General features: G+C 33.1%; 1 protein-coding gene across 1 annotated transcript; it reads left to right on the plus strand.

The window, feature by feature from the left end:
- Window positions 1-390: 390 nt before the first annotated feature.
- Smp_130180 (hypothetical protein) lies at window positions 391-27,218 on the plus strand (the record flags this gene model as incomplete). Its single annotated transcript, XM_018795725.1, has 19 exons — window positions 391-494; window positions 539-809; window positions 850-987; window positions 1,044-1,107; window positions 1,161-1,288; window positions 4,046-4,309; window positions 5,547-5,726; window positions 7,718-7,916; window positions 9,149-9,863; window positions 11,511-11,763; window positions 14,233-14,656; window positions 15,523-15,750; window positions 18,285-18,646; window positions 20,368-20,739; window positions 22,245-22,504; window positions 24,387-24,474; window positions 25,246-25,627; window positions 25,724-25,971; window positions 26,754-27,218. 19 exons carry the CDS (start codon window positions 391-393, stop codon window positions 27,216-27,218), a joined length of 5,145 nt encoding a protein of 1,714 aa, XP_018650008.1.
- Between the last annotated feature and the right edge of the window lie 595 nt (window positions 27,219-27,813).

Consider the following 27,813-nt stretch of genomic DNA (forward strand, 5'->3'; position numbering starts at 1 on the left):
GTGTGAGTGTTGTTAGTGGTGTAGTAGGTGAGGTCATGTACCCATATATTACTTCAGCAAGATTGAGTTTTGCTAGCACTTTTTTGACCACGAGGTCGTATACGTAAGCTTTATTGCCACATTATTAACAGTACTCAAATTGATTATCGTGTCCTTTTGTTTGAGTAAACACCTATCTTTTACTATCAGTAGTTTTGGGTAAAGCTATTTATTATGCTCAAATAAAATATTCAGCTAAGTTATATTGGATTTCTAAATATATTTAATGACTCAAAGATACTTTGAATAACCATTTTTTATGTTTGCGTATATTTCTTTCAACTATTGAATTGCCATTTGACCGTACTTTAATCAATTGTTTCGCTTCAGATTTACTAACAAATTTTCACAATGAGTGAAGGAAGAACTGCCATTCAAAGATGTGAAGAACTTATTTCTCGATGGAAATCTGAACGAAATTCACCAACATTTGACCCAGTTCCTTTGTTAAATAAGTAAGCAATTATAAAGTTCCATATGTTTATTCTTATTTAATCAGCTTTTCAGAATTACTGGAAGAACAGATCAATTTATTTTTTAGTACTGACCCAGATCCTTTTGATGATCGTCATCCGCTGCGGACGGACTCTAGTTGTGATTTAGGTCAGATATTACGCCTTCTGTCATCTCACGATGCCTTTCTGGAACGTTTAACTTATGTTTATTTGTTGGGTTCTAATGATCCATCAAACGAACTAGTAATTGCGGCATCACGACTACTCTGTGCAATGAGATTGGGTGTGACTTTGTCATTTTCACTGGATGAAGAGGTATGATTAGAGCCCAATTATAACTAAGTATTTTTTGTAGGATGTAATAATTAATACACTCTACAAGTTGGCATTGAGTGAAACTGAGCCAACTAATTGTTATGCTTTGTTTCTCCTGGGTTCTGTTCTTGATAATACAGAATTACTCTACATTACACGACAAAAGAATATACAATTGGTTTGTATTCTGATTGTTTCTGACTAATTATAATATTCTCACCTATTAAATAATAGATTCCGATTGTGTTAAATCGCCTACTCACTTACACGGGTCAATTAAAAAATGAATTATCTTCAAGTGAGTAGCAACACTTTATTATATCCTTTTTTCAATTGCTTTTGACTGTTTAGATACCCAGTCAACTTACGAAGGTGGTATGACAAATTTATTAGGAAGTTTCATTTTAAATCCACTCAAGACGGAAATGAAGATTCGACTTTCAATTGCCTATTTGATCCCACTGGCTGAATATCAGGATGTATGTTTCCTTTTTCGAATTTATATATATATATATAATTGGTGAGACGACATACTTTCGTATATTTTTTAAGACATCAGACATCAGAATAATCCCATACTAGTCAACCACAAAGATTTTCTAAATGTTATTGTTAATTTGGTCGTATACAGGAAAGAATATCGGTTTGCGGATAATTTGATTAGCATGTTGCACTACACATGAATAAGTGCTAAATTCAGTAGGGTGTAATAACTTGGTTTCTACTTAATTATCCCATTACGTTTTTTAAATATGTACTTCATCTACTTGTTTTTTAATTATTCAACGAATTATTCAGAAAATGATTTATCCATTAAAGTTGTGTAGGTTTGGTTAGACATCAAAGCTAAGATAAATGAATGAAGATTTAAAGCAATTAGTCTCTTACACAAATTTCGATAGCGCAACTCCATCACCTCATTGCTCTATCGAAATGGAGATTTGCCATCTACGTGACGACCGGGATCAATGGTTAGAAACCTTAATTGATGGCTTAAAATTGATCGCAGTAGTTTAGATGCATGTATGATCCGTTTTATCCCAGACTCTTAGTTTTGGAGCTGTTTCATACTTTATATTCATCAATTTCATTCCTTTCATTTGAACCATATATCTAATGTTTGATTGTTTCTACTATTATTATCCTACTCCTTTGCTATTCATCTTGTTAATTTTATTTTAGTTACAATAGCAACTAGTGAGTTTCTTAGTTGATCATGAGGTTGTTCTTCGTGTCATTTGAATCTAGGCCTGTGTAAATTCACTTAGTTTCCCCACTATAAACAAAAACCTAATCTGATATTATGAACTTGGCATATTACGACTTATTAGTCCATTAGATCTTATTTCGAAATCGCATAGTTTTCTTTACTAAGTCGTCCTTTTGTGATAATCAGCATTATATTCAATGACCTTTAAAAAACACATTTGGGCTTGGAATAGAATATCATATTTGATATAACGACCAAAAATTTACATAGGGTTACCACGCTTGTTTGGTTAAGTCATTCAGTTGTATCGGTTGGTGTCTAGCCAGAAGGTTCTTCGTTTACTCGAGAGCGTGCACTGTAACGCCATTGCGGGGTCTGGAAATGATAAGAAGAAAAGAAAAGGTGAGTCGACGACCCAGCAGGCTCATACAACCTACCTACATTTAATTTGGAAAGCAATCAACTATAATTAGAACTGACACAAGCCTCAGATTAAGACAATCTCGGAATCAGAACTACAAGCAGATAGTTCGTCTATGATGTGAGCTTCTTATGTGGGAAGGTATAAGTTGTATATAGTAGGAATAGGAAGTGGAATGCTTACCAGCGGCAGATTGAAATAAAACGATCAGAGAGACCGATAGCAATCAGAACAACAGAATTAGAAGAATGATGGAGTATGTAAATGACAACTGAGGGAAGATGTGCGAATGATTTATTTAATGTATGACTTTCATATTTTACAAAGACACTATGTGACCCTGCATAAAACAATAAATTGATCTACCGTGATATGGCTCACAGTCGTTCGTAGTGACAAGGATGCATTCGCTCTTCGTTTTCTCTTATATCTTGAGATTAAAATTATCTCACCTTTTATTTCGCAAAATCATCCTTATCGAATCATTTTGTCTATGTTTATTGTTTTCTACTACTAATGATACTATCCCTATTTCTACCATGGAAATTCCATCTCTTTGTGGTAATGCAATAACGCAAGTTAAACCTCTGGACATATATGACAGACAGGTCTTACGTTGATTATAGCGGACTACCTTATGGTGTGGCAGTGTGTTTGATGCACGTTTCAACTAGGTCCTGCGTTGATTATAAAGGCCTAAAAATTATCTGATTATGAAAATAACGCCATGGTTTGAACTAACGATGATCCTATAAAGTGAAACAGATCAATCTGTATTAATGTAGTCATACATTTGCTTAGTCTTGATAACTATATTTTCTTAGGTTTGCTTAAATTTCACCCTTATATAATCATACTGAAAATCTGTCTCATTGACTTTGATGGATTTATTCTCTATCTAAATCTTGATTTTTATTATTATCTCAAGAGTTTTGTTTTGGTTTCACTCGTTTTTTAAAAATAACTTTCTAAATTTTAGTTTTATACTACGTTTGATATTGTTGCGTTTTTTACTTTCTCTCACCTTACTGGTTTAAAATATCGCAACTTGGCTTAATTCACACTACTCCAGATCTTCAGTTGTTGATGACTGACTGGATAGGTGAAGGTGTAATCTTAATGAAACTAGACCTAGATATTAGTCGGAGTTATATTCTTTACAAATGACAAGTGATGGAATGGTGTGGATATATGTTATTAGTGAAACCACTGCAGGTTAAAATAATGAGTAGTTTGTTATTTTCATCTGCGTAAACTAATTGGACGTGCTTTCAAGTGCTCGGTGTAAAATAGCACTTTCAAGGACGGTTTGTTCTTTGATAAAAAATTTGTCAAGATAATATGAAAGCTATTTTATCTGTGTAACTTATCTAAAGAAAATCACAAAATATTGTCAATTCGCCTTCAAGATATGAATCCAACTAAAAACTGTATGAAGACATTTTTATTAAAGTGTTAACGCTTAATAGTTTAATTTGATTGCGCTACAAGATGATAAAGAGCTTCTATTGAAATAGTTATGAAACCGCACCAATTTTCATTGTCCATTTAGTTTGAATGCACTGTAATAATTGTTGTTTCTGTATGAAATCTTTTTCTTTTTAGCTTATGCCATTCATGTATAACGGGGGTATTTTGGACTTGATCTACACTTATCTTATGCCAGAAGTTGCCTCTCGTGATATTCGTCTTACATTTGAAGCGTTACGTTTATTAGCTAATCTTCTTTGTCATCGGTGTGTTTATTTAGAATTTGTTGAACAAGATGGTTTACAATCTGTGCTTAAAGTGCCAAGGCCATCAGTAGCCGCTACAGCTGTTAGTGTAGTTCTTTATTATACAGCCTACTTTGAAGATGCTATGGAACGTGTAAGTCTTACATTCATCCACATAGCGTTACGTGCATTTTTTAAATAAAAATTTTGAATTGTAGATCTTCTAACCACTAAGTTTAATGCATTTATGTACAATATTTCGGTTGGAAATTTTATCAACATACTTATTGTATTAATATTAAAAGAAAATATTAACTCATTCTCTGTTTAGCCGTTGGAGAAGTGGAAATAACTTAACAAGTGAATAAAAGGCCTTTTTTCTATGAATCATATAGTTGTTTAATTAGTAACACGTTTATCAATTACTTTCTTGGACTTATTAAATGATGTACATTCTGTTATGTTTTGCTACCATACCCACTTGTGGTCATATAGTACGAAAAAAATTGTACTGTCAAATGATTTTCTATTTGTTTCATAGTCTTGTATTTATATTCTCTCTTAACTTCTGAACGAAAGTATGACTTTCAAACTTATTATTGAGTCAACATGGAAATGAGGAACATAAGGATGATTGTAATGATTGCCGGAGTCTAGGTTTTGTATCATTGTCTTTCATGTATATCAAACAATACTTACAAGATATTAAATACATTACATCTTTTAGTTCTGAACAGTGACTGTAATGGCTCAATGAGGGAATTGGAAGCGTCTATCAATATTCAATACTATTGATATGGTTATACCGAGATGTATCTTTAAGAGACATACAATATTGGTCTCCAAATCTTTTTAAAAAATTACTTCATCATTACATTCCAATGAGATAAACAAGAGATGTAATTGGGTTTGTAGGTATCATTACCAAGGTTTGACTTGGTTGTTATAAATAAAAATATTATATTTATAATATCCCAATGAGTAGGAAAATTACATCTTCTGAAGTTTCATGGCTCAGTGTAAGCCGCTTCTTCAGAGAACAAATAACCAAATTAAAATTAACCCAAGTTTAAATAGTACACTGAGTCACGAAACATCAGAAAATCTAATTTTTCTATTCATCGGAATATTACAAATATATTATTTTTATTTGTAGTTGGGATTGTTAATTTCATGTTTTCAACCAGCTATGTGCTCAGAACCATAACTGTAAACCCCATTTCCACTAGTGCCTGTCAATCAGACCTATCGTACACCCGTCTATTCAGAGAATTGAGTATCAAATCATCTAATTCAGAAGTTAATGTTCCTATAATTTAGTTGGCTGATAACAATTATTATAACTTTTCTATTCGTTATTTGTTTTGTTTATTCTTATCTTTTTCTCTCAGGTTTGTCAATTATCCAGTAGTCTACTCGACGATTTAATTAAATATTCTCTTTGGCTAGTTGAATGTTCACATCCTTCAGCTCGTTGTTATTCATTATTCTTTTTACACTTAGTTTTATGCTATGGTATAACATTTCGACGATTTGAACAACAGAATGGTTTAGTATATTTATATAATGCTGTAAGTTAATATGTAAAACATATGGAAACTATTTAAAATTATTTATTTGCTTAAAACAAGAATTGTATATGCAATTTCGATTCATAGTGGTTTGGATTATCCTGTTGTTGATATTTTGACTGAATTTTGACCAGTCGTGTATGTTATATGTGCATCCTGTATGGATTGCCTTTACTCGAACACAAGTTGTGATGCATGTATATCCAAATGACAAGCCCTAAACAGGGCAGAACGTGCGTCCTAGATTCCACTGCTGGTTACATTCCATCCATTCTAGACAAAATTTTATATGCAGTTATTGAATCTTAGATCGTTCATAGCTAATGATGTGTTTAGTAATCAACATCTAACAGATTAATTCAACTATTCTTTCAAGAGTTAATTATTACTTTTATTATCAGATAGTACAATTGTTTGCATTGGATAGATAGTGAATGACTAGTAGCAGATTAGTTCAACGATGATCATCCCTACAGTCTAGCTACAGAAATCACTCCTGTTTATCCAAATTTAACCGTAATCATGTAGAAATATATTATATAACTTAGTAGTTTCTGACATCGTTTTGTCATAAGTTATCATTAAATGGGACTAGTGAAAAATTACCACTCTATTTGAAGTAACTACTTAAACCCTAAGCTCTCATTGGTTCTCACTCACCTATATTTGTTTGTAAATGGATTTTAAAAGCATTTATAAAGCATGTCTGTAGTTGTTTCGAAGATGGAAGCATTAAATATGATTTCAACAATGAATTGACTAAACAGTCAAGAAGTCAGGAAGACGGCTTTCGTCATGATGTAATTTGGCTGTGTTCTTTGTGTATTGTAAAGGCAGTGGTAAAAGCATATAGCATTATGCGCCTCCATCCTTAGGTTACTGGAACATACGCAGACGTACCAGTTCCTTGCTGCCAGCCGTTTTTTTAAAATTCGAATATTGCACAGGACCTTACCGACTGTGATTTTATGACAATGTGATTGGCTTCAATAGTATCGTCGAACGAGTATACGGTGTTACTGATAGGATTTTATTCGAAATTGTCACGTGACGAGATAACATTAGAGGTGTTCGCTATTACTATTTCTTTCTAGTTTTGTTATTTGCATAACGATAAGGAATGACTCTTATTATTCAAGTATTTATCACTCGGATATTAATACCGACTAATATAAGGTATGAAGCTGACTATACCTATTGCTATTCAATCTTTAACGTTTAATCATGTAATATTAAAGTCCAGGGGACTGATCTTAAGTACTTTTCTTGACGATAATTATGTTATTGACAAAGAATCAAACTTGACAATAAAGTTTTAATTGATTGGGGAGTGAGTGACCTACACAACCCATTTCATCTAATGTCTTATAACATCTAATCGTGTTTGTGTTAGTATTTCGTGTAGAAACATGTTCTTTTATTGCGCAAAAAACGTATTATTCTGGTTGGTTATCTTGTATTTGGTCTCAAATCATTCAGGGGCGGGTTACTTCAAAATTCGATCTTGTGGGGAGCTATTACTCTGTCACATTGCGTCATTGCATATTATGATCACTCACTATTGTGTCCATTAACTGGACGATCACCAGATATATTTTCATTAGAAATCATAAAAGGCTAATTCATAACAGATAGCATAATTTGTTAGTTTGATAATCAGTGGTCTGACTCAAATTTAATCAGAGTAGTGCAAAAATATTTTTTGTTTACTCAAACTTAACCAGAGAATCTTATCATTTTAATTCTACATTATTTCCATGAGTTCGTTATTGGTTTGCCACTCTGCTGTTACGAAGTGTTGTACCTGGAAATGCGAACACAATTTTATGTTGCTTCTACTTGCCAATCAATTCAACTGTGTTTCACATCTAACAAACTGTGATATATATATATATATATATATATATATATAACAGTTTACATGTGAATGTTATTTATTAATTGGAAATACTCATTATATCGATGCTGTCTTTGACTATTTGAATTTCTAGATATGTGTCTTACCATTACGTTTGACGGAGGATAATCCGACTACTTTGAAAGATACGACTTCGTGGCATGTTGTCCGCGCAAGTTTATGTGCTATTCGTCGTTTCTTAGAAATCAGTCTTTTATTATGGATTGATACGATAGATCCTAGTTTAGCTAGCTTATTTGATGAATCTCCAAGAGCAGTAGCTGCTGTCGGATGTCGTGTAAGTTGTTTATAAGTTAAGCTGTTTGTGATCTGTTTGATTTTAAGTACATCTTTTCAAACTCTTATTCTATTCTTGTTTAAAAGTAGCTATAATGTCCGATATCAATGTTAATTTGTTGAAATGACCCCACTATAGATAATCATCTCTTGTAAAAAAATCTCAGAAATCTGTGTACTTATATTGTAGGCTTAGTCAGTGTTTGCCAAGATGTCCATCCACTATAATGGCTTTGGTGTGCAATATAATAGTACTCTCTTTTTCGTACATTTAGGTATAATTGTATGAGGCAAAAGCCAGAGAGTTTGTACGCACTTTAAGTATTTAACGAGTCTGTCCTTGCAATGTTATATGGGGACTAGTCCTAGGTTTTCAAATAAGTAATGACAACAAGTTAACGAAGTTAAAAGCTTGTGTTGACTGGAAAGATTTTGGGTATGTCTAACCATGAGCTATTACTTTTATGCTCGATGTGAGACGAAAGAAAGGCAATGTAATCGAAACCTTTAGATAGTAAGTTGGCATTACATAAGAAGTAGGTAAATTTGAGACATAATATAAAAATTTTCGTATAGCTCCAACTGTATTCCTGAGCAACAACAAGAAATACTAAAATTTCCCAGACGCTTCGGACGACTATCATAGACCTGGTGGTTGAGTACTGTGTATTGTTCCGACTTTCCTTTCTTATAAGTTCAAATGTCTGGTATAGTACATTAAGCAGATGCAGTCCCATGATAGCAGGTGGTCAAGAATAGGTTCATACACCATTTTCCCCTTGGTAACATTTAACTCATGTGCACCATTGGTTTGGAACAGGGTTTTCCACCTCCCCTTGATGTATGTACCGTACCAACATAATTTATGGTAAAACCATTATTCAGATTTTTTGAATAAAGCGGGAATACCAATAGAAGCTGAATAACATAAATGCATTATGTTTCATAGATTCTGTTGTTTTACTTGCTTCGATTTTGCAGTAACTAAACAGTTAAAACTGTAAATCTTAATCTATTGTACTACATGTTCGAACTTCATCTCTCCTTTCCTTAAAAATACCGGATAGTATCACTAGCTTTCAAAAACATAAAGCCCTAATCCGGGTTCACTAACCATTACCTAGTTAATGAGTTACATTGTAGCGTTTGTTTATCAAGTGTGATGGATCATTGAACTTAAATTCTTGGTTATTTTATATTTTATTTGTCTAGCCGATAACATATACAGCTGAACAATTCTCTCGGCTCATGTCCTTAATAATTTCTCGTATTCGTCCAGATACTGTTTGGCAACCTACTCAACAGCTTAGAGATTGTGGTGCCATTGATGTATTATATCGTATTATTGCACGGAATGTATATGCTCATAACAACTGGCCATGTCGCAGTGAATGCACCCGTTTGGCTGTTGATATATTCAACCTAATGTCTATAACATATGATTTAGCTGACGAGATTGTTTCTGCTGATGTGTATTCGTTCCCTACCAGTTTAAGCTCAGCAACGTTTCTCGGTCCAACTCCACTACTCTCATCGTTAGCAGCTGGAGGCGATAGTCCGTCTTCAGAGTTTGGTTCGACTGACGTAACTGTTCACTTACCTTCTCCACGAGGAAATAATCCTACACATCGTAGGGGATTAATTAATCAATTGCTCCAGATAGTTGAACAAGTGGGTAATGAAGGAATCGGCGGAGGCGGACGAGAAAGCAGTCGAGAAGATAGGCGACGACCTGGGTTAAGGAGATCTGGAAATCAAAGTAATGGAGCAACATCGAATCCAGTTTTATCAACAGAAAATCCACAAAGACCAAACGTCACACCAACCACCGTCTCGAATTTCGCTAGTGAATCTACATCAAGATCTCAAGAACGAACAAGTGATGGTGAAGAAAATGGAGCAGAAGGTTCTTCCACATTGGACGAACGTATCAATGGTCTTCAGTAAGTGTTTTGGCGATAGGTTTTTATAGATGCCTTTTGTATACAGTTCGCACGTTGTTTTTGTTCGGACGATAGTTTCAGATTTTTATTTGTTTATCTTCGCAAACCCTAGACACTAGGGTTATATATAAGTCGGTGATGATGTAACTAATGTACTAAGGACAAGTTTATGTAGTCTAATTTAAGCTACACTGTCTGTATAAGGTCTAGTAATACTATTTGACTTCTCAAACTAAAGTATTTGGAGTGGGGGTTGAATCTGTGATTAAGATGGTAAAACAAATGATAATTAACCACAAGGAAACACAAGTACATAAAATCCTATGAAAGAAGGTACAGAGTAAGATGATACCTAAGACTTTGAGGAAGCTTAGCCAGTCAGTTGTAACGTAGAACCTGTATGTATGTGCATCGGTTCAAGCTGCTAAACCCATTAGCACAAAGAGATGGAGTTGTCTAGCCAAATCCCAGAATAGTAGATTCAGTAACAGTATCAGTGATAATAGGAAAGGTTGGGGATCAAAGATAAAACTCGAAAAGAAAATATAACTAGGTGAAATAAAAACGAACAGAAGATCATGGGGAATTTAGAAGCCTAGAATTGGGAGGAAGACAAAGAATGGATGCACCTGCGTCAGTGCAAACGATTTTTAACCGCTCCATTGCATTGTTGCTTAAGGTGGTCAGAAGACTGTGTATTTTGTCAGTCTTTACCAAATAAAATGATATCATTTGCGTACTCTTAGTCAGTAAATGAGTCTTCTGGTAAGAGATTAGAGGTGAATGCAACTCCGTCACTGAAACTGATTCAAAGACGTCAATTAAACCCTACGACTACCGATTATATTGTCTCTTGGACTGAAAAACTTAAATCTCTTCACTTGAAACAGACCAACACCGAATTTATTCATGGGTTGTTACCGTGTATGCATTTAGCCACCCATAGCCCTTTTTCAATCTACTATGATACCAGTGTTACATCTAAGTACGAATCAGAGACAAAGTTATGTTAAGTGAAGTTGGTGAACAACACTAACTTAATCATAACCCAATTCATGAGTGAGTTTAGAGTATTCTTTCAATGACATTCGTTACCGCAAAGTCTGTCGGTCGACACTCACACACCAATTTCAGGTAAAGAGATACAATAAAAGTGTCTCTATGTTCCGAAGCATGACGAGTGGTAAATTCCTCTTCTTTTATATTTTATGAACACAACTACTTATAGGCTTTTCTAAAGTGTTGATTTTTGGGATGCGTATGTGGTACTACAACCGATTTTGAATCACGTCACCTAAAATATCTAACTATAAGTCACATTAATCTTACGAATCTTTTCAAGTACTTTGTATCTCAACAGTCAGTAACTTAACCGTCAACTATTGGTAAATTCTAATTTGGTCATCTCCAGCCTTTGTCCAACTTATTCTTATGGTAACCAGCGTTAGGCGTTATTCTCGTGATACTTTCCAACGATTGTCATGTTTGTTTTTAATGTATCCTAATATTCATAACTGTCATTAGTATCAATATGTTCTACCCTAATCTTTAAATACAATATACCTTTTTCAGAATTATGAATGACTCTATGGGTGAATTTTGTAGATTAGAAGTCTATCATGCCTTAAATTTTTTTGTATATTACAGCATGCTATTTAGTATTTCACGTGAAGACGACAACTGGGATGTATCGGTTCATAAAGCCGTCTTAGCATTTATATGCACATTAGTCTATCGTCCAGTTGTAGAGCATGAACATCCAGATCAACCTATTTCAGTAACCGGTTTATTATCGAATTTCACTTCTGCACCGAATTCAAATATGGGAAATCATGCACCCTCATCACCACCGCCTCCTCGAAATTCAACGAATACTACACCGAGTAGTAATTCATTTAAGGTAAATGATTAGTCTTTTTAGTTATTAGTCCCTAACACTTGTTTTTTCATGCTTAACAAACGAAAGTCAGAAGTGTTTTACTAGTTTTATCAAGTACGTTTATTAAGTCATGATAGCTCCCATATGTATAAACACTTTGATTACCCAAGATAACGTATGGCTGACAGATTCATTTATTTTTTTGACAGTGATGGTGACGACTTAAAATGAGACAAAGTTATCGGATCTAGATTAACAGCTGTCTATTCTTCCCATTCAATGTTTCACAAGATCAGATTAACTAACCTGTAATTTTGATGTGAAATTTATACATTTAATTGTGATCAGTTGAGACAAAGCCCCTAGACCTACGTTTCGTACCAATTGTCGCTCATCAGCAGAGAGACTCTGGAATCGTGAGGATACTGTCATCCCCTGTGTAATTCGAGTCCTTGTTAATGAGTGTCACATTCACAGAAATGCTACCCTTAAGCCTTTCGGACCAAAACTGACCTCTTGTAGAATTGAGATGTTCTCATTGCCTGATTATTGAGTAATAACCAATTTTCTGTTTGTCCATTCCTTAGTGCTGAATAAATTCCATTGACCTATTTATGATATGCCCATTAGTCTAAATGATTCGACACTGAGTGTAATGTGTGGTGGTTCGAGCCAACCATTAAAAAGACCCAAACCTAGATTTCGTGATGTCTGATGCGTGTATTGCATTCCTGCCGTAGTCAAGTTAGATTTATCATGGGATAAATTATTTAAAATTCAAAGATAATAATTTAGGTTAGAAGTTGACAAATGTATGCAATACAATTATTGAATTACACGTGAATCATAAAGTATACCTACCGCATTGATAGATGCTCGAAAACTCATCCCACCTGGTTCTGAACATAACGAAGAGCGGAGTCAGCTTAAGCGCAGGCTAATAAGAAACCTACGCAATAATCGTGAACAGTAGTGGGTAGCGAAAGCAAGAGAGATGGAAAAGGCATCGGCAATAGGTAACAGCATACAACTATTCAGACTTGTTAAAGAAACCGGTATCAGGAACCCAACTATCAGCGAAACTATTTCAGATAAAGATGGACATATCATTCATTCTCAATCCAGAAGATTGGATCGATGGGCAGAACACTTTAGGGATCAGTTCAACTGGCCTCAGCCACACTTCAGTTACTCACGATCCCCAGTCGTCCTGAATGGCAAATTGAGGTAAGTCCTCCAACTCTCTACGAGGTTGAAAAAGCTATAAGAAATCTGAAACGAGGGAGAGCAGCGGGCTTTAACAGGTTCACTCCTGAGATTTTTAAGAATGGTGGTCCAGTACTAGCAACGAGATTGACTGAGGTCTTAGGTAGAATCTGGGAACTAGACGTAATTCCATCTGACTGGGATGCGATATATATATATATATATATATATATATATATATATATGTATATATATATATATATATTGAGCGAAAACACAAGTGGTGACAATCGAATGCATTTGAACACGAAATTACAGAACATCTTAGTAAAATCTGAGAAATATACAGCGAATACTTCATTTGCGAAATATCAGTCAATCTTCTCAGACTGCATTGTTCTTTCGTTTACACACCAATCATTCTCCGTTCTCGTTCTTTTTTCTCCGATCTTCTTAAACTTCTGCCTCCAGGCATTTCACTTTCCATTGATGATATCAGTAGCACACACCACAATACTATCTACTAAGTAATAATTAACATAGAACCTGGTCCAGGTATGCATTAGCCTGAATAAACATGATGAGTAGCAAAGGAATCGTAATAATTTGGTGGGAATGACAATGGAATAGACTAAGGGTTGAGATTATAGTTCGAAATAACGGAATAAAAAGTATTTATGTGGGAATACATGGATTCAAGATCTGCAAAAAATGGATCCATAATTGTAATAAATTTCAAGCTGACACCCAAATTTTACAACTTTTGAACGTGGTTATCGCGGAAGTCGCAACTAGGTAGTCTGGATCTACTTACATAGTCTAGACCAACGGTTCGTAACTTCACAGACAGATTCCTTTTTCGATGGAATTATTCTGTATTTTGTTGATGAATATGAATTTTTCTTTAGAATAGCTTGTCCATTTTTTTTGTGCTATAGTTTATTTAATTGAGGCTTTCTGTCTTTTTAATGTAAGAAGAGCTGTGTACTTGTATGTTGAATTTCACCTATTTTTGTCTCGCACTACAATTCCTGTGGACATTCCATTTTCTCTTTTGCTTTCTGTGTGTAGTTATATCAAGGTAGTAATGATTTCGGCACAATTTCAGTTGTTCAACTAGGTTATCGGTTTTGATATTCTTTTACTCCCACATCCCGATATACAAAGTTGATCTAAACCGATTATTTTACATGATCCGCTTGTTAATTGACAAGTTTTTTGTAGAAATGGATTTTCTTTATAAGACATAAATTTCACTTTTATTTCCGTCCCCCTAATTTATAGACTCCGCAGCGTACAAATGGTGCACGCGGTTCAGTTAACCGAAAACGTCGTTATGATGAAACCGTAGCACTATCTTCCCCATCTTCCATCTCATCAAACGTGTGTTCTCGACTTAATCAACCATCGACTCCATATCAACAAACAGGAACACATTTAGTTCAATTTTCTGAATCTTACATGCCATCTCCATTCGGACGTCAAAAATCAACTCAACTTCTTTATCGTCAAGCAAAATTGTGGAATATTGTCCGACGGCAGCATGGTATAATGGTATTACTTTATCATTTAGAAACTAAACAACCAATATCTGAAGCTGATAGTGTACGAACTTTAGCTTGTAGAGGGTTAGTAGGACTTGCACGATCTGAAGAAGTTCGTAGTATGTTGGCCAAACTTCCACTGTTTACTAAAGCTCTTTTACAATGTGAGTTGTTTTTGTTATCTCAACTAGTAATGAATATTTGTTATGGTGAAATAAATATTTACTTGGAAGCCATTTTTTAAAGTAATCATATTATAAATAAATACAATAATCAGTTTTGACTTATATTATGTTGAAACTGTTGAATCACTTCATCCACTTCAGTCTTATGACCAATAAAATTGACTTATCGAAAATATTATCAACGTTTCATTTTTGCTTAACACTGAATGTAGAACATTTTGTTTATTTATAAAATAAAAAGTGTTTAGTACGTAAGATCACCAAGGCATATATCGTAAAAAACAAATTGCCATATACGGTGTTTGATAACATTTCGAACCATTGAGTTATGCAATATCCAAGAGTTTGTTCAAGGAGTTGTAAATCAACATAGTTATCCTCCATTTCATAACATCGTTTTACAATGTCGGTGTTGCGATGTGAGTATCAATCTGTGCCCGTTTGAAAGACTCCTTCATACCACTGAAGTCAGGGTTTCAAGATAGTGTTATTAATTGAATTCTTATCTTTATGGATTTAGTCCATGTCATATTTAGTTTGAAAATGATAATGTTGAACAGTTTTATTGTATGTCAGTGAACTTCAAATGCATATTATTTCCTTTGGTCAGTCAGTTTATTACATTTTCTTTTGACTTAATCATCTCATTAGTATACTAATAATTTATTAATGGGGCATAGGTTTAGTAATTTTTTAAAAATAATATGTACTCTAAATTTAGCTTTACATCAACTCCTTGGTTTTCGCATAATGTTGTGAGGTGTATTATTTACTTGTTAGTAATAAAGATTTCATTCTATTGTTTTCGTTCAATTTATATCTATTTACTACATATATTTACATAGTACTTATGAAAGAGCCTGTCCTACCAGATCGATTAACTGAACATGCAGAATTTTGTCGTTATGCTACAATGCTTATACGTTTAGTTGTTGGAACTTTATCTGATGGTGTTTTATCGGGTGATATGTCATTGGAACGTGTTCGTCGAGCAGAAATAGTCGCAAAAACCCGAATACAATGGGATCAAGAAGAATTATTAGAATTAATTTACCGACATTTACAAAGCAAAGGTAATTAGCAATATAAGATTATACACGTTTTATTGTTTATACTTTTCTTTTTGTTACATTTAGCTTGTATTTAATTAAGTTTTTAAACGATTAAAATATGAGATATACCAGATTCTCATCAATTTGTAAAAATCTCATGATAATTAATTGATACTGTACCAATAATTAGCCTTACGAAGTAGCATTATAATACTTGAAGCAACTTGTTTTTGAGTTTTTCTTCCAAAAATATACAGATATATTCTCATTTGATTATTACTATTATTACTATTGTAGTGAACAAAACATTAGTTGGGGACAATCGAATGTATTTAGCCACAAATTACAGACTATCTCACTAAATTCTGTTAACCATACGGTCAACAGTTAATTTGCAAAATAACCATCAATTGTCTCAATCTTAACTATTCCTTCTGCAAATATCAGTCCGTCTTCTCTGATTTCATTGTTCATGCATTTTCGTACCGATTGCGCTTCATTTCTGTTCTTTCTTTATCGATCTTCTGCCAAAATACATTGTGTCTGACCATTACCATATACTACTTATATGGATATAAGTAGACCACACCACACTATTATTACTATTACTAAATAGTATTTTTAATCCATGTTCTTTAGTTAGTTTATTCAATCAAGTTTAAATTATTCTCGGTACTATTAGTATTTGATAGAAATTAAAAAAACCCTTGTTTATTGATGTTATTTGTTCATCAGAAAATGCATTCTTTATTCTGTCTCCAAACATTTATAGTTCAATATTGTAAGTATCTAAAGAGGCTTCAGTTCACATTATCTCTCATGTTGGACAAAGATATTTCCAATCGTTTAAATAGCATAAATTTCTATTTGGTTTCCAATCAGATGTATATATATCATATTAACCAAGTAAATATTTGTATTATCAGTTTTCAGCAATATATTTTGTGCTTTAACTAACGAAATTACTTAACTGCTTACACTGAATAAACTGAATCACGATTTGGACCTGTAATCCAATGATCGGAATTTGAATATTTCAAGTGTATTTGGCCCAATAGAGAAGCAGCTGCCAGATAAGTTGGATGGTCGAATTCCAGCTATCAGTTCACAAATGTACACTATGCTTTGTAATTGAGCGGAGAACTAAAATAGTTTTACTGACCAAGATTATAGTTTGTTTTATAGACTTGTGCATGGTTGATGGCCTGGCTGATATATCGCAACAAAATGTCTCATGTATTTTTTCCAGTTCCACCTGTTATAAAATACAAATCGATCCACAATAGCGTGTCACGATGTGTAGTTTAATCAGTGGATAAAAAAATATGATTTTACAGGATATGGACGTTTGTGTTCTTGACATTGAATCAGACTTTATAAACTCTAGTGATACTATATGTGACTGCCCAAACAAGCAGTCGATTAGTGGTCAAAGGGTTGAATTTTTAGCCATTAAGTCCAAGGTTCTACACTCACACCACCTACTTCAGTTTGGATAATCGGGTAATATCGTTGGTCCTGACACTTGGAGTCACTCATACTTAAGTACCTGATAAATAAGTTTGCAAATAAGGCCCAGACCGATGTAGGTTGAATAAAGGTTTAAACTTGTAATCAAGTACTTTAATATTTAAGCCACCGCCTCCTCTAATCGATCAGTTTTAACTAAAATCATAAATTAGTTTTAGTTACTTACTTAATTTTTTCCAATCTATTTGAACTCATTTTTCTTAGCTTCGTTTAGATAGGTTTTTAAACCTTATGCTGAGAGCTTGAAAATTTTCTCTTTTTCTTTTTTATCCCCCGTAGGTAACAGGATAAAATTGTCATGTCACATAAAGTTTGCGGTTTAAAGTCCTCGATTATACAAACCTTAAAGGAGTGATAGAATCATTCCTATTCTAGTCATTCAATTAATTAGCACTAGAATATTTTTTTCGATTATTTGTTTCAAAAATTGTTCCAATGGAAAAATGTCATTATTCATGTGTAGTAATAGATGAGAAATAAGTTTAACTCAAAATTAAAGATACTATAAAAATCATTAGATGATAAACGATTAAGATCGTTTATGTCACGCACTGAAGTTTATCGATAAAGAGAAATGCATTGTATTCATCAAAACTGTTTTTATCTTGTATTACATTTTCAGTAGTAATCTACAAGAAATCAGTTGACTGGTTGCATGTGGATGCTTTTTCTATTTTGAAAATGGGAGCATTGAACAACAGGTGTTTGGTCTAAGTATTGGATTGTTTAGTAATAGTATATACCTAGTAGCTTTACTATAAAAAAAATAATGAAACCTGGAAATTTTAGGTATTACAACAAATGTGTTGTGTTTAACTATCTAATGCAACCTGGTTTTCAGTGGTTTGCCAGTCAAACTTAGCTTGTGACGAGAACGTTCAAGAAAGGGAAATTGACAACTGTATGTTTTTACTTTTTGCCTTTTAATCTGATATATGGGAAAGTCTTCTGTTGGATTGGAACTTTATTCAACCGAGCTTTTCGTTGTCACTTCATGTTTGTTTATATTGATATGTAATTTACAGGCTTGCATGAATCTGCTACAGCACTTCAACAGGAGGCTCGTTTAAAAATTGTCCCTGCTGCACCTAGTCAATTGCCGCTTTATGATGATTTTAGCCGACCACCTGGTGAAACACCTCCATATCAACCGTCATCTGGAGTTGTGCACGTTTCTGACTATTTAAACACAAGCGTTGATTCGTATAATAGCTCTTCGAAACGAGATTTCGATACTAATGAATCAACTTCAATGGTTTCTAATTGTGAGAATATTGGTCCAAATAGCGATAATAATACTACTAATACTTGTGGTGAACTTCCTCCAACTCCAAATCTGAGATTAACTAAAATTCGTCATAATGCAACTCCTAGTCAAACTCCAAAAGTAAGCAATTTTCTTGTATGATTTCAATATTGCTATTTATTTAACCTTTTGGTTTTTCAGTATTCTTAGATCTTTAAATTTCGAAAAATGTAAAGAGTTTTCAGTCGTACGTCTTTACTTTGGAATGAATCAGTCAGCACTGTATGACTAGACAACATTAAATTGATTTACTATCAATTGATGTGATTAATGTGATTATGTAACTGTTCATCCTTATTTTAAGACCAATGAACGACATAGACTAATGACTTGCAATCTTATTCAGAAGCTTTAAGTCCCATACTAGTTTGTATGTTACAAACAAATTTTATTGCTTAATATTTCTAGCCTCAATCTTGTAATGAGTCCTTTGTGTTATCTCACAGTTTAATATACTTTGTCACAATAGTCGTGCTCTTTATTTTCCATAGCTGCAATGTTTCATTGGTGTTATAACAAAACAAAACTTAGTTTGGTCAAACTAAGCCCTAAAGAGACTTCATAAGATAGAATGGCTGATCATTTGAGTGAATACATTAAAGAGTTAAATCTATCATGCATATATAAACTATTCAATCAGGATAATGTGGCTGAATTATTTATTGAGTAATAAGTGGTGCATCTTTGTAGCTCAGAAACATAATTTTGTTGAAATTACGTTTTCTGAACAGGATTGTTTAGTCCCGAGATTTTGAACTGTTAGATCGAGGCAACACAAAAAATTTTTAGAAGCTTATTACTCAAGTCAGTTAGTAATCAATATCCATATTGAAATAAAGCCATTTTGTCAACCGCATACAATACCATAAACAGCTACAAGGCCAGAAATAAGGTCAAGGAAGAAGATAATAAAAAAACGTTCATACGGCCAAATGACAACTATCAACAACAACCAGTTGAATTCAAGATCGACATTACAGGCTACTATTCTATGATTAAATTCTCATAACTCAATGACGTTGTCTGGAGAGACAATTGAAACTTCACGATTAAACCACCCAATTCAGAGAACTCAATTGCAACAAAATCGGATAACGAGTGACTAGCTATTGTTAGAAGTAGAAGCCACCATGTCACCCATTACCGTTTTCTTATAATCGTCGGAAAAATTGGGACAAATAATTAGCTGTACAGGCTTAAGCATATCATACTGATAACATTAATTCTTGTATTGTCATTATAGCTCGTTTAAGATTATAACTTATTGCTTTAAACACTTAGCTTTCATCCGTGATCTTTTCATTTATCAGACTTTTAGGTTGGGGGGGTGAGGGTGTATCGCATATTGAGTCATTATACTATACATTTATCGCTGTACTGCTGTCATTTTGATAAGATGAAAACCGTATGAAAGATCCCTTATATATTGGTGACCTAGTGACTACAGTGAACAATAAAAAAATAATCATTTCTAAGTTTATGAAGCTTTATAATAATAATACTAACTTAAAGCCTATATGGTTATACGTTGATTGATTTGATTTGTATAACTGTTGTACATATAGTCAACTGGATGTGTCTTTATACATTTCTCACAAAGTAATATAAACAATAATTGTTTTTTCTCTTTGCTTTTAAATTGAAAACGAATTGATTCATTAATTGACTAAGGTTGAAATGATAACGATCTTTAGGAAATTTTTACTTTTATTGTCTTATTATAACTTTAGTTAGTACTCGATCACATTTGTTTTGTTAACCAATACTAATTTAAAATTCTTTTTCTTATTATTTCTTTTCAGCCTTGTCGTGATCGTTTTGAAAGACCTGGCCTACCAAATCTCTACCTCAAACCAATATCTACTCAACCTGTCTCTGAAATGACTTTATCTAAAGTAGTGGAATCATTTCTGTTGCATCAACATTCACAGTGTCCTCATCCTGTTTCTGTTTGTCCGAAGTTTTCGTTGTATTATCCACATCGTTGTCCAGAACCTCGACTTAATAAACAAACTAATTGCTGTCAACGTTTACTTTTACGTGAAGATCTTTGCGGTTCATTAAGACTTAAACCATCAACAAAAGAACTTCGACATTTTTTACATCGAAGATTTCAACCAACTGCAGTTATCCGAGAGGCTGATGATGATATGTTAACAGCATGTTGTTTTTCTGTAAGTTCAGTGTTTTTTCAATGTGTATTTTCAGTAATATAATAATAATACTTTTCTTGTCGTTATTACTATTGTCTTTACTCAAACAGAACAGTTGTTTAGGAGTTAAAGTACTTAGCTTTCAATCAGTATGTCACCTAATCAGAATTAGATTGTCGAATGATATTATTAGCCTTCTCATATAAAGTGCATAAATTTACCTGTACTTCGTAAATAATTCTCATTAAGTTGGGAGATTAAAACATAAGTCTACACTTGTTATGTTGATTTATCAGTTAAGATATGCAATTAGTTGTTTTTTAAGAGTAAACAGATATATTTCATCATTAGTTTGAATTTACAGTTCTATACATTCAATGAATTTCATTTCATTATAACGGGAACGTTGGTGTCAATAGTAAGACAGATTTACAAAATAAGATCTTAATAAAGGAAAGCAATTAAATAATTAAATACATATTTCGTTTTGTTCATCGTAAATCATTTCAATAATCATGTATGCAGCCTTAAAAACTGATGTAACTGTGTTAAAGGTCGTAATGAAAACCGAGTGAAGTTGGTAGATATGGATTAACCGATCTTCAATCAGTGGATAAGGAGTGGTATTATTGCTCTTTGTGATGTGGGTTTCATGTATTCTGTGTACATATTACTAGACATTTTGTAGAATAACGTCTAAGTGGTTAATGAGTTCAACTTTCACCTACTTAATCGTAATTTCAAACCGCCACCTACTTCAGTTTGGGCATCCGTGTACTATAACTAGCCCTCACAACTAAAATACGGTTCTAAGCGAAGTTTACAAATCTGTACTCATTAGTGGCTAATAATCAAAATGAAGAGTTTGAAACTTGGATGAAACAGGTGTGTAGAGTAGCTTTCGGTTTACAGTGATTTTCAAAATGGCTTACGCAGATTAAATTCAACGATAGACCAATAAATCTATTCGGTTATTGTTTTATCTGTCTGTTCCATGTAGCAGTAAAATGAGGGAGTTTAATTCCACGATTAAACCTTCATGATCATAGTCTTGTAACTAACTACTTTTGTCTGTTTTAGTTACAATAACTTGGTGTCCTGTGTTTGTTTTTTTGTAAATCGTTCATCAAAGTGGATATGTCAAATCACTTTACACACACTTCATATCTCCTCATTTTGATATCTCTTACAATGTTTGGTAGTAACACTGAGTTTTATTGACTGAAATAAATGTATTTAAATACATTTTTGATGTACATTTGGTTATTAGCTATCATGGGACTGCATCTCCTTACGTTGCTCCACTGCCTTGTGGATCAGACCATCAGGTCGAAAGCCCCGGGTGTGGCCCCTTAAGAAAACCGCCTGCTCCAGTTTGAACACCCGGACAGTATCATAGCCCACAGACAAATCAAGTGACTTGTTTGGTAAATATATATTTGTTGCCTCTTTGTACCAGTACTTAAATGTTCAAATAAATAACTATTTAAATACATAATGCGATTCCTTTTGCTTCCTTTCTTTAGAGAACAGATGATGGTCTGTTTTTAGGTTCGAATTCAGGAGCTATTGCGTGGGTTAATGTTGAAGAAGATGGTTTACCCATAGAATTATTTCATATACAATCTTCATCTATTCGACGTTTGGCGCATACACGTGATGGTGAACGCTTATTAGTTTGTTCTGAATGGAATGAACCTGCTACAGTTGTTGCTAGACTTAGACCATCCACAAATGCAAGCTCGAATTCAAACAGTCCTTGGGAGACTGTTTCCGATGATTTTGTGTATGTCAAATATAATCATACTACTGTATTTATGGTGGAATGCTAATGTTAATATTATTGGTTATATTAAATATCCATTTAGCATGTTAATAACTATCTAAAGTCACTAAATCAGTGGATAACGCGTTGGAGGTCTTAAACAAAAGACATTACGTTCGAGTCTCAGTGTGAAAATTAGCAATGGTATACAGGTACTTTCAAATACTGAGTCCTAAAGAGGATGGAATACTCGTCATGGCTCCACTGTTAACCGTATACCAAATATACTATTATTAGTCCTAACGTTTACGAATTTTATGTTTCGTAGTGATTAGATCAATTGATTTTAAAACGACATCATTGCATGACGGTGTCAGACGACTGAATTCTAAAAATCTGTTTAGTACACATTATTCTTTTAAGAGTTCAGGGTTATTAACAATCTATATATTGATGAGTGTCAACAATGTTATTATTCATTAGGTAACTACATATCTATAAATCGTTATATCAAGACTCATTGATATAAGTAGAATGGACAATGTCTAATCTCTGTTAAGCTCATTCAACCTAATAGTGATAATTTCCTGAAGTCATGTATACTAATTTTTAACATTGAAATTTTGATTCATCCAGATAAAAAAATGTACTTTTGACGATTCGTGTTTACTGAATACAGAGTTTGATATCTTGAGTATTAAAGAAAAAAATGGCTTAACGACAGATTTTTTTATCATTTTAAATTGCTTTTCGTTAAGATGTTGTTGAGTCGTTTTATTTTTAAGCTTTGTAGTATTGTACTCTATAAGCTGTGATTGATTTAGTTGTGAATCTCTCATTGGTGTTTTAAACAACCTCCCGTTACACATCATTATCACTATAATCATCATTTCAAAATCTTACTGTGGGAAAATAGGACTACTCTCTTATGCTTTAATAATAATAATAATAATGTATATTATAGATGTATAGTTTCCATTCATTCAAGTGACTTTAGAAGAAAAACACTAGACAGTAATTTTTTCCATTTCTTTCAGCTTCTTAGTGAACTTATACTCTACTAAAGAATCAATCAGATTTAAGATAGTATCTATTGAATTATTACACACTAATTCAAGGTGTGATCACGGATGACTTGTATCTTATCAAGATAGAATCTATCAATATTTAATCAACTGAGATATTTAAAATTGATCAACATGGAGAAATGGACTTGTTCAATTTTTAAACTGACAATAATGAATGGATTAGTGTTTCATAAGAAAATATAATTAAACTGTGTATAGTATTTTTGATGTATGAAATTAACTGCTAAACAAGCACTGGTATTCATCAATATGTCTATGAAGCATTCATTTTATTATTTACTATTATTATTCACTCCTAATTTCTAATCGAAACATATAAATCTAAATTTTTTTTAGTGGAGAGGGAGTTATTTTGTAGTGAACGAGAACACAAGTGGGGACGATCGAACACAAAATAACAGAACATCTTAGTAAAATCTGAAAACTATACAGTAAATACTTGATTTGCAAAATATCAATCAAACTTGACTGTTTCTTTTGCAAATGTCACTCAATCGTCTCAGACTTTATTTTCTTTGTTCTCAATCTTCTTAACTTTCTGCCTCCAGACATTTCACTTTCGATTGATAATACATACTACTTATATCTGTCGATATCAGTAGCATACACCACAGTGTAATAAATCATTCATTTATGTTCATTGCATTCTAATTAGCTAGAAATTTATTCTACTTTCTTAAAGTCATTGAAAATGATCGATATTGTGCGCTTTTTCTAATCTCATTTATACACAAAATTTGGTATAACTATTAATGCTTAATTTATGTCTTGGATTTATAACTCTGATATTTATTTTGTTTTCTTTTAAATTGAAGATTTCGTGTATCAGAAGCTCGTCACGCAGAATTCAGTAATACAGGTCATCAAGATCGTCTGGTAGCAACCTATGGAAAAATGGCTAAGGTGTTTATATTTGATTGTAATAAATAATTGTCTTTTATTATTATTTCATTATAACCATATTTAGCCATTTCTTTAAAATATTTGTCTACCTCTTTTTTATTTTAACCCAATATGATAGTCATTTTTGCAGTTAACATTAGGAATCGATCTGTGTTATATAACTACTATAAATTAAGGAAGGATTCGCAAGTTAACCTATACTAGGATAAAACATCTATCTAGTGTTCCGTACTTTTTAACGGTCACCTAATGTAAGTCATTTCGTGTTGTAAACTATGAAATTCAACAACTTTTATAAACCCATTACACACCAATCATTTTTAGCTAAGCTATAATTATTATCGAATCTTGTGGATTACTGTGATTTGCTTAGTTAAAAATTGACAATATATCAATGTTTTCTAAGCATGAACAAATTTCAATGTATGATAATAGTTGTCATTTTCAATCCTTAACAAATCGTTGCGAATATGTAGAACATAATTAAGTAATAGGACTGTCTCAGTCATTTTATCTCTTTACAGCCCATTTAGAGAGAGTTTAAAAGAATGATTCAGTAGTAGTACAATAAAAGTGTCAAATAGTACCTAGTACATGAGGTGATATGTCAATTCTCTATCAGTATAATTTTATAGTAGTATTTAGTATGTGTTGAGATACAGTGTGTTTGTTCTGTCAAAGCAGTACTATATGTTTTGACATCTCTTATGAATTACGCTAATCATGTTAAATTATTTCAAAATCTTGAAAATAACTTCTTAATATTTCCAGGTATTTGATCTTACTACTAGAACTCGTGTTGCAGATTTATTCTCTGCTGTGAAACAAAGTGGCTACATTTTGAATAAAGCAACATTCTCACCATCAGATTATTTAGTATTAAACGATGGTGTTGTATGGGATCTAAGATGTACTGGATTACTTTCAACTAGTTTCTCTAGTTCACTACAATATCCTGGTACATCTTCTCGACCTATACATAAATTTGATAAATTTCAAGATATTGTATCAGGTGTTTTTCATCCAAATGGGCTTGAAATCATTATCGGTTCAGCTGTGTGGGATTTAAGAACATGGAGATTATTGCATACTATCCAACCACTTGATCGACTTGAAGTACAATTCAACGCTTCATATGATGTAATATATGCCGGTAGGTTTCTGTAAATGTTTCTATTTTTCCAAACAGTGATTTCTACCCCATATATATATATATATAATTTAACGTTCATTTTGTGTACTATTTTAGGAATATTTGGTTTAGACGATGAAGAGTATGCTGAATTAGGCAGTAATCGTTTAGCTATGCAAAATATGTTTCGTACAGTCGATGCTATAGACTACAGCCTAATTGCTTCAGTTGATGTTCGTCATCGAATTGAACAATTAGCTTTGGATACTGCAGGACAGTCGTTGGCACTAGTTGAGAAAATAGGAGAAAATAACAGTAGTGAGCCTATTACTCAGTGTAGAATTTACATGATTGGTCGTAAACGCGTAAGTTCCTGATTATTATTATTATTATTATTATTATTAATGTTCAATTACACGTTTTTCATTTGAAATAAAGTGATATTCACGAAAGTGGGTGTTAAACTAAAAACTTGACTACTGTTTTAAGGAATATCAGATGTAACTGATATGGATATGTGAAGTATTTCGTGTCCAGCACTTAGTCTGTCCCAGATGTCATGTCAAGCAATGTTTCTTCATGTATTTAAAGTTGGCACTTTACAGATGCAAACGACTGTCTTTTCGCTAGGTTGCAATATTAAAAGCTTTATCCAGGAATCTTACTTCTTGGCCAAAACTACTTACTTGGGTGTTTAAGTTACTCGCTGTAATCCTGTTTTGAGAATAATGTAATTTATTGATTAGGTTTATGTATATTTACCCGGCTGTGGAGTCCAATTCTGTCCTGAGATTTGCTAGTTGATAAAAGCCAATTGACTGAACCACTTAGCTACCTCTCCACCATTTAGAATCATGTAATCATACCCTTTGAGAGGTTGGTTCATCATTATGCTTGTTTTTCAGGAGAACTACCCACCATTTAAACTCTTTACAATTCTTATAGCATGGTTTCATGATGCACAATCGTAGATGTATTACGAACTATGATGGATAAGTTTGACTAAAAAGCTGAGTAATCATAGATTATTAAATAATTTATTGTTTCATGATATCACCGCACTTCAATCCAAACACTTCCTTGGATTAATGACATTTTCTACCATTCAGAAATTATTACTTCGAATATTTGAATCTTTATTTTTCAGGGGGAGCGTGAACCTGACAACGATGATGAAGAGGGTCGTGAAGATGAAGAGGATGATGAAGATGATGATGATGATGACGACGACGATGATGATGATGATTTATTGAATGGCGATGCTTCTGACGAACTTGCCCAAATACTTGATGAATCTTCAGATGATATAAGTACCAGTGATTCAAGTGATTGGAGCCCATCTTCAAATGAACAACAGCGTGTTAGAAGACGACGTAGACGCCGTCGACGCACAGAGGCGAATGCGAACATCACAGAGTCCAATACTGTTAATGAAGTCGCGAACAATAATGATATAAATCCTATTCTAAATGCTGAAAACGCTCTCATAGATTCTCAAGCAGAGTCCAATGAAGTCATGGATCGAGCAAACGATGGTGATGATGATTCATCATGGGAAACACTTGAAGAAGAAGAAGTCACAGAAGGCATGGAAACATCATCTGAAGATTGATTAAAAATTGTACTAGTGATAGTAACAAACAGTTTCGCGATTTTGTTTATTTGAAGATGCTGTAATTCATATTTAACATACTGTATATTATATGCATACTTATACTGGGTTTTTTCAATGAATATTGCCTCTCTGTATAAAAGATCATTCTTTTCTCTCTCTCTCTCGTGTTTCCCATCACTTTCATCATTTTGTTTATATATATATGCTGTGTTCAAAAGTTTCCTGTTTCAATTTATCTCCTGTTTTTGATACATTTATAAGATTTTTTTAGATAGTATGATAAATTGAATGTATACGTTGGAAAAAAAAATACACCTGAGTTTTCCTTTTGTGGTTTGTTTATGTCAAGTTCGTTTAAAAAAAACTAGCCTATTCCTCTATCCATTTTAATCATTTAGCGAGATCAACGTGGTACCCGGTTATGATAACTGTGAAAACCATTCATTAACATGTACTATGTCAATCGTAAAATGACTGTTAAATGTCTCTGGTATACATCATAAAGGCCAAATTTTAATCATCCCTACATCCTCTAATTTTCATTAATCAGGTTAAACTGAAAGGTAAATAGTGTTTAATTACTAATTCTTTA

The sequence above is a fragment of the Schistosoma mansoni genome, chromosome 2 (genome assembly GCF_000237925.1).
Source record: "Schistosoma mansoni strain Puerto Rico chromosome 2, complete genome".
In the NCBI taxonomy this organism is placed as follows: Eukaryota; Metazoa; Platyhelminthes; class Trematoda; order Strigeidida; family Schistosomatidae; genus Schistosoma; species Schistosoma mansoni.